Source organism: Impatiens glandulifera, chromosome 1, assembly GCF_907164915.1.
Source record: "Impatiens glandulifera chromosome 1, dImpGla2.1, whole genome shotgun sequence".
Taxonomy (NCBI): domain Eukaryota; kingdom Viridiplantae; phylum Streptophyta; class Magnoliopsida; order Ericales; family Balsaminaceae; genus Impatiens; species Impatiens glandulifera.
Window position 1 is genome coordinate 17,165,505 of NC_061862.1, and position 19,829 is coordinate 17,185,333.

Consider the following 19,829-nt stretch of genomic DNA (forward strand, 5'->3'; position numbering starts at 1 on the left):
AGGCATGTAATTATCATATGCAATAAAAATTAGCATAAGATAGATGGTGATCATGTGGAGAACACATAATAAGAAGAAAATAAACTATAAACCAACTCCAAGAATAGCATTGAGATTTTAGTAAAGAGAAACCCCAGACCTTGATGTAGTTGCTTTGGAAAATTGACTCCTGGTCTCTTCAGTCTTAGTCTTAGCAGCATTTTTCTTATCTTTTCGCATCTTAATCTTCTTATTCACACTAATCATATATACATACATGTGCTACAGTATTTTGTTTCATCCTATGCATCTAAGCAAGTTTCACTTGTTCAAGCCTTACAGCCTTGACAACATCTATGCCACATTTCCTGATCAACATTTCAATAAGCAACTTAATCTTCATGCATACATAAAGTAGTTGTTAAAATTTGAAAATGAGCAAGAAATAGAAAAAGTCAAAATCAATAAAAAAATATTTTAGGGCTTGTTTGATAAGGGTTATTTTGATTTAATTCAAATAACCCAATATCCCATCATCAACTAAAAGACTTCTTAATTTATTTATCTTACTTTTATAAAGCTACCCTTGTCTGTTTACTTATTCAAATAGTCTATTGGACAATACAAACAAAAATCAATTATCTCATCCCTTGTCAAACATTATTTTTTCAAAAGATCCAATTTTTGAAAGAAAAAAAATCCTTCCTCAAACAAGCTCTTAGTTGCTTAACAGTGTGTCATCCGAAGGAACACTTTAACTTTTACAAGAATCAAACATACCACCAATTGAAATTACTGGTAAAATGATGATTCTCAAGTTCAAAAGAAAAATGATACCTTAGCTTTAAAATGGTTCTTGTTGTCATCTTGCCACACCAAAAGTCCTACAACAATGCTCTTCAAATGCACTTGTAATCCATCAGCTTTTGACTTAGTCACCAGTACCTTCAACAGTCCAAGGTTAGCCTGCACAACCAGAAACAAAAGACAAAAAAATCTTAAATTCTGAACTGAACATGGAATGAAAGAGAATAAAACAACTTTTTTTTCTTGAAAGAGATCAACTTTTTCATCAGAATAAAAAGAAACCCAAGAAGCGTTCAAACATTAAAAGGTGGTGAAAGGAGAATTAAACAACTTATAAAACAGTTAGACTAAACTTATATGCTAATAAAGCATAAGAAGAAAACAAACTTTTATCAGTTCTCTGTTCTTTCTCTTCAAGAGATAAGCGTTGATGGTAGCACACTATAAGCAGCCGAAAGTAGATCGGAAAATTCATAAGCCAGGCGAGCCAAGCCTTTAACTGCTGCGCTAATCATATGTGGCGTATCACCTTTCTGACCTCCAGCAACCTATTAAGACAATGATAGAGTTGAGAAAAAAGACGCCCAAATATTTACTAAAATAGTTCATTGCAATAGGAATAAACTCCCTACTTTGTTAAAAAAAACTTAAGCATTGATTCACTTGTCCCACCATGTTCTTCATCTGCACACACATGATTGAGGCTATGTTAGTGCAATGTCATATGCTTAAACTAAAATTATGAATCGAGTTTGGATAGTTCTATCGCTAGAATGATCACTCCAAACAATGTCCATTTCATTTTCCTATATGTTCTTAACATACGCTCACCAAAGCAAATATAATAAATAAACAATCACGTCAAGGCTTGCATATTTGTCATAAGTAGACAAAAAATAGTAATGGTAGCAACTAGTAGGCATCATACATAGAAATACGCACATGATTGATTGATGTCAAAGAAGAAGAATCAGAGTCAGATCCCTCCCCGTTCTTCCCCAACCCCTCTTTCATCAAGGGCTGCAAACACAACATAAACACTACCAAAATTATATCTAGATGCTGAAAATTCCACAAGAACGTAACAAGAAACGGGAAAAAGAAAAACCAACGTAATCCACCAAGGACAGAAACAAAATCCGCGACCTCAACTTACGTCTAGTCGGATCAGAGCTAAAATTGAGAAATTTAAATTAAGTGAAATTTGCAAGCAAAATCACCTGAATGTCACCAATTACATCTGATAACTTCCCGTTCTTTATTAGAATCGCGATAGTATAACCTACAAAAGGTTAGGTTTTTTCCGAAACCATAAATAAATCAATAGAAAAAAGAAGAAGAAGATGTATACTGAAACATTAGGAAGGCGCAAACAAATGCGTAAGACGGGTATATGGTTATATATACAGATGTGCCACCAAGATGAGGATCATGAAGATTCCCATTTGCATCGCCATATCTGGTGGTGCCACTTATGAATCAATGAGCCCTGGGTCTCCGGGAGAGTATAGAGAGAAAGTCGAGTCTTAAGGAAGTAGATCGGGCCTAATACGATTCAGGCTGATCGATGACTCTCTTCTTCACGGTTAGTCGTCTCTTTCGTTAGGTTAGAAAATAAATTTTTCTATGTTTGTAAAAAGAAAATGAATTGAATTTTTCTACTTACCTAACTAATTTCCAACTTTTAAAAATATAAAAGTTAAATTTTGGTTCTAATTAATTTATTTTTAGTTTATATTATTTTTTACTTTTAATTTAATCAAATTTAAATAATAATTAAATAAAACATATATTAATAAAAAAAATTAATAATATTATAAAAAATGTAAAAATTATGTTATATAAAAAATAATAATTAAATTTTAATGTTAATAAAATTTTAAGTCAAATTTAATTTAAAAAAATTAAAATAATAAAATAAAATATTAATAAAGTTTAAAAATAAAACATAAAAAATATTAAAATTTAGAATAGTTAAATTATTTGCTTTTAACAAAGTTAAGAAGTTTGTATATAAAAAAAATAAAGGGGTTGTATAATATAAAGGTTGGTAAAAGTTTTTTTTTAATTTTTCTCCATGCTTAATATGTATTAGCATATAAAGGTAGTTGAAGGTATGTTTTGTTGTAGTGTTACAATGTCATTATCATGATAATAATCAAATCTATTATTCATGATTAGATTAAAAAAATCATTAGTTTCATGTGGAGACTTTATTACTCTACTTTAAGACATTCAAGTCAATTAATTGTTTGTCTGTAATTAATATCTACTCTTAAGTTATGTTTTTGTGATTGTGTTTAAAAGATTATTTTAATTAAATGGATCGTTTAAATCATAAAATGATTCGAAAACTTAGTTTGTTCCTTGCGTTTCAAACATCACTAAATTATAGATTTCAAAATAGAGAAAACATGTATAAGTAGTTTATATTATAATTTTTTGTTTTTGTCTTAGTTTTATTTATTTTTTATAAATAAATGTTGTTGTTTTTAAAGACAAAACAATACATATATAAATTATATTTATGTATAGAATAACAAACATGGACATTAGCTGCTTGTATATAAAAATATTATTCCGATAATATCTTACAAAATATATATATATATATGAGTAGGGATAGGGAGGACGATCTGGTCCTCCGAGCGTAAAGCGAATACACGTGGCTACCAATAGGGTTTTGCCCGACTGTAAAAAAATTATATAAAAGGCAAATAAAAGTGAAAAGTTAAAAGTGAAAAGTGAAAAAGTAAAAACTTCTCTCTTTTCTCTATCCTCTCCGACGACGACCACTTTCTTGTTACAAACTCTAGAACAGATTCGGTTGCTCCGAAGAACCCTATCGACGGTGGCCGAGATATAACTCCATATAAATACATATCGACGGTGGCTACTCTGGATAACTCTATCGACGGTGGTCAGGTAACTCCAAATAACTATTGTATTTTGATACTGTTTTTTATCGTTATCTTCTACATGGCGTAGTTATTTTCTGATCAATGCAACTTATATTGACACGGTTATATTGAGCTCAATACGCGAATATATTGTGCTCAATACAAAGATATATTGAGCTCAATACATCTTTATATTTAGCTCAATACACATTTATATTGAGTTATATACACTGATATATTGAGCTCAATACATCTTAGTTAATAAGTAATTAACAGGTTCAAACATTCAGCAAATGTTAGTTTTTGCCTATTGACTAATATTGTGCTAGTTGAATAGTTATATTGAGCTCATGTCTCGTTATATAGAACTCATTGCCTAGTTATATTGAGTGTATTATCTCATTATATTTAGCTAATTGACTCGTTATATTGTGTTTGTTGATTCGTTATATTGAGTTGATTGTCTCGTTTTATAAAGCTCATTGCCTAGTTATATTGAGTGTATTGCCTCATTATATTTAGCTAATTGACTCGTTATATTGTGTTTGTTGATTCGTTATATTGAGCCGATTGCCTCGTTATATAGAGCTCATTGCCTCGTTATATTGAGCATATTGCCTCATTATATTTAACTAATTGCATCGTTAAATTCTGTTATAGAAAAAAATATGGGATGAACTAGCAGATACGCAACAATTCAATGGTCCAGCTACTAAGCTTATGTCGGCGTTATATTGAGCTTATTTCATCGTTATATCGAGCTTATTTTAAGGTTATATTAAGCTTATTTCAATGTTATACTAAACTTATTTCAGTGTTATACTGAATATGATTCAACGTTACATTGAGCATAATTCAACGTTATATTAAGCTTTTTCAACGTTATACCGAGCATAATTCAGCGTTATATTCAGCTCAATACGCGGTTATATTGAGCTTAATACACCTATATATTGAGCTCAATACACCTTTATATTGAGCTCAATACACAGTTATATTGAGGTCAATATTCCTTTATATTGAGATCAATGCACAGTTATATTGAGTTCAATACAACGTTATATTGAGTTTAATACACTAATATATTGAGCTCAATACACAATTATATTGATAAATACACGGTTATAAACATTCTAAATATTGAATAAATATTATAAACAAATGGATAAATATTTTAAACTAATGGATAAACATTCTAAATAGTTTAACTAAAACTTGGAAGATATAAATTCAAAATGGCTCGTTCATTGTCGTGGGTGTTGAAGGAGATTTTAACAATTTGGTGATGTAACGAATCCGTCCATAAATTCCAAAATTTTGATTCACCATTGTAAGTATCCATGTGCCTCATGGTAAAAAAATTCACAATCAGTTGCGTTTTTAGTATCCTGTCACTCAATTTCAGCAATGCAGGCTTCAATGTGGGGATAATGTCGGCAATGGTACACCCTTTGAACGAAGAAAGTGGACAAACCGCTAGATAGTAATGTTAAGTTTTTCGTACTTATTTTCAAATTTTATACCTTTTGGGAGACACCGATTGTCTATGACATCCACTTTGTATTTACATTTCCCATTGTTTCGAATGAGGTTGAAAACAACGAAGTAAAAATAGTGATGACTACAATTCGGAAGAAAATTCTGCATTCAAACAAAAAATATAACTAAGTAATGCACTCAAGATATCTACCAATTAAGCTCCATATATATACCACTAAAACATCATAATTCATATATCTACCACTAAAACATCATATAACTAAGTAATACGATTTATATATCTACCACTTACGCTTCATTTATCTACCAATTACACTCCATATTCATACCACTTAAGCTCCATATAACTAAGTAATATGCTCCATATATATACCACTTATGATTCATATATCTACCACTTAAGCTCTATATATATACCACTTAAACATCATATATCTACCACTTAAGCTATATATAACTGAGTAATACACTCCATATATCTACCACTAACACTTCATATATCTACCAATTACGCTCCTTATAATTAAGTAATACGCTCAATATATCTATCACTCATTCTTCATATATCTACCAATTACGCTACATATATCTACCTTTCAAAATCTTGGTTATCAACACAATTGGTCTTCCTCTTTCGTGCATTCAGGATCGTTACAACGGTGATGTCGAGGTTTCCATCAAATTTGACAATGTCGGAAGGGGGAACGGTAAAGGTGATGTTGATATCGGTGGGAGAATCCATTGATGTTGATGTTAGGCGGTGAGAGAATAGACAACAAGAAGAGATTTGATAATGGAGAATACAAGAGAAGGCGAGGCGGGGAAAGAATAGACGGTGAGGGCTTACACGGCGAGACAGAGAACAACGAACGCCAAAAAGAGATTTGATGAAAGAGCTAAGGGCTTCCACGTTGAGACAAAGAAGAACTGACGGCGACGACTAGGGTTTTAGAGAAGAGAAAGTAGTGAGAGAGAGACAATATGATTAGTGAATGATTGAGATTAAGACTAGGGCAGACGAAGAGTGACGTGCATTAATGCGTGCTTGTTTGAATTTCTTTTTAAAATTGAAAAATTATAGCGTTGATTCGCTCTATAATCGGAGCCCATTTCGACCCCAAATCATTATTCATATATATATATATATATATATATATATATAATTAAGTTATTTTTATGGTATATATATATATATATATATATATATATATATATATATATATATATATATATATATATATATATATATATATATATATTTTTGAATGTTACATCTTTTTGTTATAATATAATCTTATCTAAATTATCATTTAAAATGAAGAAAATGTTTTCAAAGAAGGGATGTACTCTCTTTTCCACCCACTGAATTATTTGTCAATCCACATGGGAGAACGACTATTCAATTTAAATGTGTGGATATAAAACTTTAAGGGACAAATCCTTGCAATATTCTTACTTAAAATACATATTATCTTGCCAGCTATTTAGTCCTATTCCTTAAATATCTTTTATTTTCTTATTACTTTTAATATTTGGTCATAAAAAAATAAAAATTAAAAAGAAGTAATACTAATACAAATCTAGTTATAGTCTTAAGGATTTGGTCATAAAAAAAATTCCAAATAAACTAGTTATAGACAAATACACTACTAATTAAACATCCAAATAATACCAGATCACCAAACAACAAATAACCCATACATTATTACAATAACACAATGAATGAGTAAACTTTACAATCATACCTTATGATTGATTTTCAGAAACAAATCCTTCATTACCTTCAACCAAAGTTCAGCCACGTTCATAAATAAGTGAGCGTTGAAGGTAAAGAAAGGATCATATATATATAATGTACGTCACCAAAATTTATTGTTCAAACAAGCAAAATCATAAACTTTAATAATAATTAACTTTTGCTGAACATCCGGCCAAGTTCATATATATATACTCGAAATTCATGAATCAAAACATTCAGTCTTCCTAGTTCATATACAGCAGTGAATTTCATGGATTTCTCCTCACTTGATCTCTTGAGCTCTTCAATAGCAGGATCAGTAATATTGATGTTTATAGACTTATAGTACTATTCATGTGCCTCTATTATTTCAAAGTGTTCCTCTTTCTTGGTGGTTCTGGACGACATCATCCTTATAAACCGCCGGAACCAAGCGGAGCCTGGCCTGTGCTAGGTGTCACGGGCTCAGTCTTTTCACTGACGATCCGTGCGGCACTAGTTACGATCTTCTCAAGAACGAGTAACTAGTCAGCCTTACTCGACGCAACACTCGGCGTTTAATAAAATTGACACAAGAATTCTAGAGAGAGAGTAACTTTTACAAAGAATAGTAGTATATTACTCGAATGCTTGATGATTTACAATATAATACTTCGCATGTATTTATAGGACTAATTCTAGCTGTTACATTGATTGTGCACTAATTTAGGGATTCCTTATAATTATCAATCAAGGACATTCCTTATTAAGGACATTCCTTTTAACTCTCAATTAGGTGCGCTAATCAAGGACCTTCCTTCCAGCTTCCTTCCAGTCTAGAATCTTCCTTGGGTTGGGCTTAAGAGGGCTCAAGCCTCCTCCTCTTCTTGGGCCAGGAGGATTGGGTCGTGACATTCTCCTTAAGCCTCCTCTTCCTGGGCCATGAAGATTGGGCTGTGACATTCTCCCCCACTCAATCTGGCGACGTCCTCGTCGCTTCCTCCTTGTAGGCCTGGATGATGTCTCCACATGAGATAAAAGTTTTGAGCGACGTGCTGGCTTTCTAACCCGTTTCTTCTCTAAGAAAGGGTCTTCGTATTGCCTCACAAGCCCCTTATGAATTTTAGAAAATTGTCTCTCTTGATGGAAGAGAAGTTCTACTATCACTCGGTTTCCTCCGAACTCCAAGTGTCTTCTCTTCTTTTCTTCCCATTTCTTCATTCTTTTGGCGGTCTTGGCTATTTCTCACTTCTCTTTCTTGAATGGAAACTCCTCTGGTTGCCTCTTCAATTCCTCCAATTTGGGAGGTTTAATGCGATAAAAAACTGTCGCCGATGGTTTAGTACATTTGACTAACTCTTCTCTGATATCCACCTCTCTCTTATGGTGGAGTTTCTCTGATACTCCAGCGGGCATTACATCCTGACCTTTCTCTAGTACAGTTGTAACTTTTGGATGTATCTTCTCTTTAGACGCAGTCTTCTCATCTTTTTTCACAATGACAAAAGATGATGGGTAGGTGTCCTCCGCACCTTTTGAGAGTTGCATGGCAGATAGGTGCCTAGTTTCTCTCCTGCCCTCTCTTGTTAGAGGTATTGTGCGAGTATTACCTTGCTCTAGAATGTACATCATATTGGCAGAAGGGAGTAGGATGGCATTTACCTTGTATAAGAACTCTATGCCGAGAACCATTTTGTAGTCATCCATGTCGATAATGGAGAAATCTAGAAGGCCGGTCCACTCCCCCAAGTTGATCTTTACATTACGAGCAACTCCATAAGTCGCACTTGGTGCCGAGTTGACTGCTTTAAGCCACCCTTTCTCTTTAGTGTACTTAATCCCCAGTCTTCTCGCCTCCTTTACCTCTAGAAAATTGTTGTTGGCTCCCGTATCCAACAAAGCTTTAACCATGTGGTTTCTTACTCTAGTTTCCACAAATAGTCGTCCTTTCTTCGCGGACTTTGACTTATCAAACTTTGCTGTAACGGCACTAAGTAGGTTTAACGACCCCAATCGAGCTTCATTGTGAAGGCGTTCTTGCTTCTCCATCAATGTTGATAGTTTGTTCTTCATTGGGCACTCTCTCGCTTTGTGCGGCCCTTCACAAAAGAAACACTTTATCCGGGGTTTCTCTCTACGTTTCTCGTCCCGATCTCCTTTACCATTTGATTTGATAAACTTAACTGGGTCTTCATTGTTATGGAGATGGTCTCCACCATTTTCCCCATTGTCATTCCTCTCATAGGTCGACTTTGGTTTCTCTTGCCTTCTCATCTCGACAAGAGATTCAACCACGGCAATTGCGGAGCTTAGATCTTGGACACTACGTCGTTCCAATTCCAACTTCGCCTACATTTGTAGACCGTCAGTGAAGGCAAACAAGGTTTCGTCGTCTGAGTAGTTAGGGATCTCAAGGAGAGTAGCGATGAACTCCTTGACATACTCCTTGATACTCCCTCTTTGTGAGAGCCGCCGCAACTTGGCCCTTGCTTCTCGAATAACGTTTTCAGGATAGAACTGTCTCTTGAGTTCCTCCTTGAATTCACCCCAGGTATTGATAGAACACGTACCTTTTTCAATATTGCTACTCCTTCGCCTCCACCATAGCATCGCGGTGTCTTCCAGGTATGTCGTGGTAGTGTCTATCTTTCTCGCCTCTTCTACTAGGCCGAGTGCTTTGAAATACTGATCCAGACTCCATAGGAAGTTGTCGATCTCTTTCGCATTCCTCTCGCCTAAATACGCTTTAGGCCTTGGAATGTCTATCCTTATCGGATTGGGGACTCCTACAAGCGCGCGTCCGCACTCTTGCGCAACCGCCTTCTTGAGTAACGCTACATCCTCTTCGGTAGTTTGTAACTTAGAAATCATTACCTCGAGTTTCTCAGTCAAGGTCCTGATTTCACCAAGGAGGGTCTGCTCCACGATCTGAGCTTGCTCTTGACACTTGGACAAGCCTTCATTCAAGGCACCTTGCATTCCTCCTCGGAGCTCGTCTCTCTCCTTCTCAAGCTCGGCAATGCGTTCCTCTAGGTCCTCGTCATTATCTTGTCCGTACGCCACAGTGAGTTCTACCTTCTCCAACCTGGCGATAATGTCAACGATAGCATCTCTTGATCTTTCTCTTTCTTTGGTAGCTTTGGTTCCTCCCGCCTGAACTTTGCGAGAGTTCCTACCATCTTCTCCGGTCCCGTGGGGAAGATTCTCTACTTCGTCCACGACCTTTGAAGTTTCTTCCGATCTCCTCGTCATTTCAGCTCTGATACCAATTGTCACGGGCTCAGTCTTTTCACTGACGATCCGTGCGGCACTAGTTACGATCTTCTCAAGAACGAGTAACTAGTCAGCCTTACTCGACGCAACACTCGGCGTTTAATAGAATTGACACAAGAATTCTAGAGAGAGAGTAACTTTTACAAAGAATAGTAGTATATTACTCGAATGCTTGGTGATTTACAATGTAATACTTCGCATGTATTTATAGGACTAATTCTAGCTGTTACATTGATTGTGCACTAATTTAGGGATTCCTTATAATTATCAATCAAGGACATTCCTTATTATGGACATTCCTTTTAACTCTCAATTAGGTGCGCTAATCAAGGACCTTCCTTCCAGCTTCCTTCCAGTCTAGAATCTTCCTTGAGTTGGGCTTAAGAGGGCTCAAGCCTCCTCCTCTTCTTGGGCCAGGAGGATTGGGTCGTGACATTCTCCTTAAGCCTCCTCTTCCTGGGCCATGAAGATTGGGCTGTGACATAGGTCACCTCCTTCTTCTCCGAGGTACCAAAATTTTCCACATAACACTGTCTGAGATGGACGACAAATATGGCCCAATTTTCAGCATCCGTCTTGGACTTCGCCCGGTAATTGTGGTTAGCAATTGGGAGTTCGCCAAAGAACTGTACACCACTCATGACAGTGCCGTGGCATCGTGTCCTCAAATGCTAGCAGGAAAGCACTTGGGATACAACTATCCCATGTTTGGCCTTTCTCCATACGGCTCATACTGGCGGGAGATTCGAAAATTTGTGTTGTTGGAGTTGTTGTCTATGCATTGACTCAACTTGCTCGGACACATAAGGGTGTCCGAGACAAAAGCTTCCATCCAACAACTTTATAAGTTATGGACGGATAAAGGAGATCACGACAACTTGACTTTGACTACCGGTTTTTATAGTGACGGTGTCATTGTGGATATGAGGCAATGGATATCAGACTTTACAACAAACGTGATTTTTAGGATTATCTGTGGAAAAAGATATCATGGGAGTGGTGTTGACATGGAAGAAGCTCGAAAGTGTCAAAGAATTTTACAAAAGATCATACATCTAATTGGTTTAAATGTGGTTGGGGACATGATACCATGGCTTCGATGGTTAGATATAGCACTACAAAAATTTGGGTGAAATGCGACACCCTGACTTGCCATTATTTTTTCATCTAATTGAATATTTTACAATTTGTTTAGCGATAAACAACATTCTACCTTTATTATTTGCGACCATGCAATAATGAAACGCTTTTCACGCGTGGCTAAATTTTCAATTATTTATGCGATTTGATAGGAGCTCACCAGAAGGTCATGAAAGAAACATCAAAAGAATACGACAATCTCTTGGAGGTGTGGCTAGAAGAGCACCGTGATCGACGGAAGGGACATACCCATTCGGGTAGTGCAGATCGTGATTTCATTGACGTGATGATCTCAAAGCTTAAGGATGTCAATAAAGATAATTATGATGCTGATACCATTAACAAATCTACATGCTTGGTATATCATTTGTGGTTATAAGCTATTTAAAATAGTCCTATTTAATTTTGATCACTAACTATATATCTCGACCATGTGATGTGTGATTATACAGAATTTGAATCTCGCGGGAGTAGACACGACGGCCACCATGCTTACATGGACTATTTCCTTACTCATGAACCATCGCAATGTGTTGATGGAGGTTGAGGAAGAATTGGACATCCATGTGGGTAAAGAAAGGATAGTGGAGGAATCTGATATTCCCAAATTGGTGTACCTCCAAGCTGTTATAAAAGAATCCCTAAGGCTATATCCACCGGTTCCACTAGGAGGCCCAAGAGAAGTCACCCAAGATTGTGTTGTCGGCGGCTATATATCATGTGGCGGCAGGGACAAGACTTTTCTTTAACGTATGGAAACTCCAACGCGATCCTAAGATATGGTCGGAGCCGTTAGAGTTTCGGCCAGAGAGATTCATGACTACCCATAGAAATATAGATTTCCGTGGCCAGAATTTGGAGTTGATTCCTTTTGGTGCCGGTAGGAGAGTGTGCCCAGGAATAAACCTTGGCATGCAAATGGGACACTTTGTTTTAGCTAGCTTGCTGCAGTCTTTTAAGCTCCTAAATCCCAACATTAATGAACTTGTAGATATGACTGCAGTTGAAGGGTTGTCATTATCTAAGGCTACACCTCTTGAAGTGATCATCACTCCGAAGCTTTCTAGTAATCTTTATGAATGATTCACTGCGCATGTCATTATCTAAATAATATTATTGAAGCATGTAATATGAATGAGTTTAAGTTCGGTCTATTTGAAATTATGACAATAACGTATACATGTTTTTGGAATGAAACATACACCTAAGTTTTGTTTTAAGACACGAAAGGACCAAAGTACCGAACTATTTAATTATTGATTTGTGGCATTATGTTTTTGTGGAAAAAATTGATTTGTCACGAGTAGTTTTGTTTTGGAGACATAAGGTTATAAAATAATTAAATTTAAATATAGATATTAAACTTAATTTTGAACATAATGTTTAATAATAATTAACTGGTAGAACATATATGTATATAAGTATTTTGTAATGTGTGAATTTATATTTTCATAATTAGAGAGTAAATTATCTAGTTAGTAGTATGATTTATCTATTCTATATTTATAAGATAGATAAGTGATTACATAAATGATACATTATTATATTGATCAGTTGTCCTTTGTTTTCGATATAAAGAGTAAAAGACTTTCGGCGACGTTTAAAAAAACTTCTGTCAACCCTTACATGTGTCGACAAAACATCACCGACACTTATTCTTGCATCGCTAGAAACAGGGTTGGCGTAATTTTAACAACACTTATTTAAGTGTCGGTAATATTATTTTAAGCGTCGCCGAAAGTATATTTAATTTTTAACAATTTTGTTCTATATTTTACTTTTGAATTTTTTAACCATTTTATTTGAATTTTTATTTTATATTTTTTTTAAATTAAATAATTATTAGGAAAAATTTAGAAGATAATTTCTTATTTATTATTGACATTTTAAATATTAACAAAATAAACATAACTTTTTTTAACAATATTATCTCATCAAATCATATCATACCAAATAAAAAAAAAAACATTAACTAACATATTTCAAAATTTTAATAATGTTCATTGAGTTTAAAAGACAAATTTGTATAATAAAATATTAAAGTAACTTCATAAAAATAAAAATTATTTTATTTGTGCTTACATTTTTATTCTTTAGTTGGTGACACCACCTAATGTTGTAAATGTCGTAGGGATCAATAATCTTTAGGAAACTATTATCTCCTCATCTAGTTCCAAGCACCACCTTCTCCTTCCTCTTCGTTGTCGGATCACTTTGATCTGAGCCAACCTAAACCCTAAATCCTAAACTCTAAATATTTTATATATATATATATATATATCAATAGACTTCATCATTTATCTACAAATACATTAAAAAAAATATATTAAAACACCATACAAAAGATGTATAAATATTATAAGTCTTACTTAGTATACTTGATTAGCTCATTAGTACCCTGGATGTGGCATTTGAAATTGCCTAGGAAGTCTCCATATAAATATATATTTTTTTTTTCCCACATACACACAACAAAGTCTCCATAAAGAATGCAGTCAATAAACTACTGTTTCTAGCCATCATCGACACAAATGCCTCCTATGGAACCACTTATTGTATCACATATCTAATCTGGATGTGGATCTGAGATTACATTTTCCAACATAACTTAGTCATCTGAAAAAAATTTGGTAAATGTATCTTGCTACCCGTTGTTATGATTGAAATGGTCCAACAAACTTCTTTCTTTAATTTTTTTTTTGAAATTTTGAGTCAAGAGATTAAGAAGGCTTGGAATTTCCTGATGCCGGCCAATCATAATCTGAAGCAGTAAAGAACAAAGTTTTCGAATACAAAAATTTAATTGCCCGGGATAAGAGAAAAGTGAAGTTGAGAAATAAAAACCTAATGAAATCCAAATGTAAAACATCAGTAATACTAAGAAGTAGGGTTTTAACGTAAGTGAGTTGATCTTAATAGATAAGAATATTAAATAAAGAATACTAAAACAAGTGAACATCTTGATCAATTCTCTAATGATGTTTAATTTTATTATATTACCTGAGTTTGAACATCATCACCAGTAATAACTATCTGAAAGGTAGGAATGAGCAATAGATGGTGAAGGATGACTAAAAATACATTATTAAAGAGTAAGATTTCTAACGTTACAGAATATAAAACCAAAACAAAAAACATAGTAAGATAGCCTTACACCAAATTTAATAAAATCATATTCAGTTTTAACTTTTCTATTTCTAATTAGGTTGTGATTAGAAATACAACTTTTCAACTCATTATAATACCTTAATCTCAGGGAGTCTTCCTCCAGTTCGTTTGCTTATTCAGTCAGCCACGAATAATTGTAAGAGAATAATTGCAGCGATCTTATCATGAGTGTCTTTCGAGTATTTTCACCACGAATATCTGCATATAACATATTATACAATGACGACTGAATCCAATAAAGGAGTTATATTTTCAATTGTAATAAGATCATCATGTATGTAAAACTCATAGGATTGCAATGTTATTACTCCATTTTTTAAATTGATTTTGCGTCTTCTGGTTATCTTACAATATTGTTTCTTTGTTTCCTCTAATGTTATATCTATTGTGAAGTCCCAACCATGAAGAAGATAAGAAAGCAGGGTTTTTCTTCTCAAAAGTAATGGTCAAATATGGAGCTTGAACTATATTAAAACATAAGAAATACCTTCGCAAAGAATTCCAAGCATTCTTTGATTGTCTTTAAAATCCACTTTTGTCTAGTCAATTCCTTCTGATTCATACTCCAGAAAGAAAATTAATAACACGAAATTTGTTTATGTTCACATCTAATAAGACACGATCATTGTGTTATTGTAGTTTTAATGAAGATTTTTTTAATATGTATGGAATGTCTACAAAATGTTGTTCTCACATCTGTTCTAGTTTAAATAGATGTCTCGTAAAATGCTGCTGAAGTCTCTCATTTGCATTAGTTTATACACAACTGTTTGAAGCTATTATTTTAAAAATCAAAAGGAATAACATATAATGACACTTTGGTGACTTCACAACAATCTGTATATTGCATTATTGCATAGCGAAAGTGTAATATTGAGTTTTGTTGACTATACCAGTTACGGTTGCATCTGCGGAAAGTAGTTTTTTCAAATTGAAGTTGATTAAAACTTATATTCGATCAACTATGTCGCAAGAAAGACTAAATGGGTTAGTTATCTTATCTATTAAGAAAAAAATTATTGAGAAAGTTGATTATGCAAACTTGATCAATACTTTCGCTTCAAAAAATGCGAGACGAGTAATATTTAAGTGACTATGTACTAGTTCGGAACATGAATTTTATATTTTGTTTGGATCTTCTTTGTTTTTTTAGTATTTACTTATGACATATTGTTTTGATAATATTTTATTTCTAGAATTAATGTTACAAATACTATTATATTTAAATCGATAAAAAATATATGTATGAATATTAAGCTTTGAGGGCACCAAATTTTGTGCTCGTCTCAGGCCTCGAAATCTCAGGTCCGGTACTGACTATTATAAAAATTTATTCAAAGAGAGTGCAAGCATGGAGTGTCTGGATTCTGGATAATATATAATATATATATATATATATATATCAAGAAAATAATTAAAAAAATAATTAAGAAGAGGATACAAAAAAAACGCTTCATTAGCGACGCACCAATGGTTATGGATTGTCGGTGATGTGCAACGGATTTTGCGATAGTAATTTTCGCAATTATTAATAAATGAATGAAACTCTGTCCTAAATAATCGATGCATGATTAGTCGTCGCTAAATTGTGAGGTTTTGTAGCATGTTTCACTTAAAAAATAGCTGTGATATATGTCCAAATTTATTCACAAAACAATGCTGTAGGAATTTTGACGGATTTAACCACAAATTTTACCATGAATAAAAAGGAGTCGCAAAATCTGACGCAATAAATTATTACATATTTTAATCTTTCGCAAACTCATTAGTATTTTGAATCATTCTTAGTAACTTTTCATAAAATTCTTTTTACATGAAATCATTTCCTATGAAATTAGCCTTAGTTTAGGTAGATATTTCTATCAAAGTTTAATATAAAAAATTTAGAGTATAAAAATTTGAAGAAGTTGTATGTTAAAAATACTAAATACCGTAGAAAATTATGTCAGAAACATTATATATTACAATCTTAGTTGAAAGTTGGAGATAATAAATTTATGAGGATAAAAAGATTTGGATAATATAGATCGTAGTGGCCGTCAAAACATTCTATAAAATTATTTTACTCTTAAAATATTTCTTCATAGAAAAGAATAAAGCAGTTGTGGATCTGATTATACTATATTCCGACTTTTCCTCCGACATAGTTCTCTTCTCCGCGATATTTCTTCCGATTTCGCAAGGAGCTGAATATCCTCGGTTCTATCACAATTGAAGTTTCTCTTGAGACGAAACTGAAATCGATGAACGATTGTAGTTGAATCTCCTCATATACGAGGTAAAATCTTCATATTTATCCTCCATTGATAAGCTTCGCTTCCATATTACCATGCCTCTCTCTCCGACATCACATCGCCTTATTAATGCCTCTCTCTCCAACAACATCACCTCGCATGCATACGTACGCTTGCTATTTTGTTAATGTTTTTGTTTCAATTTCAATGGAATATCACTTTTCTTTTTGTAAATCAGTTGTTCATTCTGATCAGTATGGAAAAATTTCTCTTTTAATGTTCTTTGTGAAGAATCCGCTGATGAAATATTGAAATTCGACCGTCATTTCTTTTATGGATAATTTTGTTCATTAGGTATATTTTTCTTCGATTATCAATCCAATAGATTTTCAATCCAATTGTTTATAATTAAATCTGTAATTGTGTTGCAATAGTGCTTAAATCACACTATCAATGATTTTGACTGACTTTACCTAGTGTTTATCGCTGAAATATGTTTGAATTAACATTATTTCATTAAAAAAATTTTAATAGGAAAAAATCTAATAAGTTTATGTATTTTCCTAGACAAGTTTAGAAAAATTAAGTTCTTACTGTCTACAAAAATAAATTACAAACAATTATCGATCGGAATTTAAAACAAATTTAAATTGCGCTTATCTCTCTAAAAGACAGCGTCCTTTGTGACTTCCTAATATGATAACTCATACGACTAAGTTGTCAAGGGGATGGAGAATTCATGGAGGAAATGGAAACCCTGGGTAAAATCAAACATAGAAATCTAGTTCCGTTATTAGGTTATTGCAAAATCGGAGAAGGAAGACTACTTGTTTACGAATGCATGGAATACGGTAAATGAAAATGAATACTTACTTGGGAAGAACGGAAGAAGATCGGACGAGGTGCAGCGAAAGGACTTTGTTTCTTCCATCACAATTGCATTCCTCGTATAATTCATCGCAATATGAAATCAAGCAATGTGTTATTATACGAGGAAATGGAAGCTAGGTTTCTGATTTCAGGATGGAGAGATTGATACTCATTAGCTTTGGTTAAAGAGAGGGGAGAAGAAATGGAGATTGAAGAGAAAGAAAGAAGAAAGAGAGATGAAAGGAAAGGGAAAGGAGACTGTAGGGGCGGGTTTAATTAAAGGTAACAGTGAACGGTTCTCATTCAATCACTATTAAGTAAGGAAAACTGATTGGATTCAATCGCTTCTAACACTTTCAAAATGCGGTAAAATCTGGCGCTTTTTTTTTTGCGGTAGTTTAATAGCGATTGGTGTAAAGACTAGTCGCTATTATCAAAGTAGTAGCGATTGAAATTATAACAAATCGCTACTACTTTGATAATAGTGATCGGTCTTTACACCAATCGCTATTATTGTTCGCTATTACCTATTTTTACTAGTGAAAACATAAATGGGTGATCTCCTCCTCCTCACATAATGGGTGGAAGATGTATGGTCGATTTTTTCGGAACGTCGTAAAGATGCTCTCAAAGATTGTCATGATGACGACAAAAAGTAAGATGATAGGGTATCTCTCTGCCTCATGTCGTTTTTACCCTTGAAGTAGCCTATGTGGATTGACACTAACTACAAAATGAGAGGTAGAAACGCATTGCATGATCCATTCTATAAAAATCATGGGAAACCCGATACAACTATAAAGTCCCGAATGGCTACCCATCTCACAGAATCAAAGGTTTTTTTTATATCAATTTTGAAAGTCACTCTCGGGGATATTTTTCTCTTCCCATGACCTTTGAGGAGGTTTTAAATGAGTAGAATAAATGTAGATTGATTTAAACTAACAATTTTACCATTGAAATTTTTAAATCATTTTGAAAGAATTTTTTTGAAATTATTTTGTAAACAACATTGCAGCATGAAATCGGCCTGAAATCTTGAACCTCTTCGGGAACTAAGGTTTTGAGTATAAGAGTCAGGATTGTAGCGTTCCACTGCTTGAGCATCTTCTTGTTTTTAAATAATTCCAGAACCCCTTCCGTAATATCGTGACCCACAACCGACCAGTTTTCCTTAAAGAATTGAGCATTAAAACTGTCTGGACCCGGGCTTTTCTTACCGTTGATGCTGAATAGAGCCTCTTTTACTTCATCCCGTGTGACAACCCTAATTAGATCTTGACTATCTTCAGAAAAAACTCTTTTATCGATAATCTAGTATAAGGTGTTCAGATGACTTGGTTGCGCTTTCTTTGTACCCATAAGCTCTTTATAGAAGTTGATGGCGAGATCTTGTACCCCTTTCTGTCCTTGTACATGTTCACCATCATCATTATTTAGCCTGTAAATATTGTTCCTCAGATTTCTAGCCATACATTTCCGATAGAAGAATGCATTATTCTTGTCACCGAGAGAAAGCCTTGAATTCATAATGTAAAGATTGCGAGTTAATCTACAAACAAAAACATAACACTAAACTTAAAAAGTAAGTAAAACTCAAATTATTTGCCGACTACATGGTCAACCTCTTACCTTCTCTATCGCTTATTGTATTACGAAGCTCTAGGAAGAATTGTAGAGTTTGTAGAGAGCTTCTCAACATTTTATAAGTTCAAATTCTTTATTCTAAAACAATTTTGATTTTCACCAATTATTTTTCTCTATCGAATATTAGCTTTCATAATTGTGAATTGATCGGTCATTGTCTTTTTCATTTATCTTTCATCACACATTTATTGATTGATCATTCTTAATTGTCTATTGAAACATTAGTAAGAAAGTCAAAATTTAATCGGAATTATGTTTAGCTAACTGATTCTATAAGTCCTATTAATTGATATGGAGCCTCTAAGGAGGATAGTTTGAATGTTCGGGATTAATAACTATAACAAAAAAGTTGTATGGATTCATAAATACTTCATGGACAAAAAAAAAATTAAAATTGTTTTAAGAATTTAATAAATAATATTTTGATCAAGAAAATAGTGAGAATGTTGTATAAACAAAATTTTTTATTATTTTTAATGTATAAACATAAACTTTTAATTTGCATAGATATAAACAAACAAAACAGACGCATCATTGCTTCTTCATTTTTCTAATGATTGAAGTAAAGATAATTAACATCTTCTCCATATATTA

At 33.5% G+C, this 19,829-nt stretch overlaps 1 protein-coding gene across 1 annotated transcript; it reads left to right on the top strand.

The window, feature by feature from the left end:
• Positions 1-10,715: 10,715 nt before the first annotated feature.
• On the top strand, positions 10,716-12,285 carry LOC124919403 (cytochrome P450 82A3-like). Its single transcript, XM_047459641.1, has 3 exons — positions 10,716-10,902; positions 11,469-11,674; positions 11,769-12,285. Exons 1-3 carry the CDS (start codon positions 10,716-10,718, stop codon positions 12,063-12,065), a joined length of 690 nt encoding a protein of 229 aa, XP_047315597.1. The 3' UTR covers positions 12,066-12,285.
• The last annotated feature ends 7,544 nt before the right edge of the window (positions 12,286-19,829 follow it).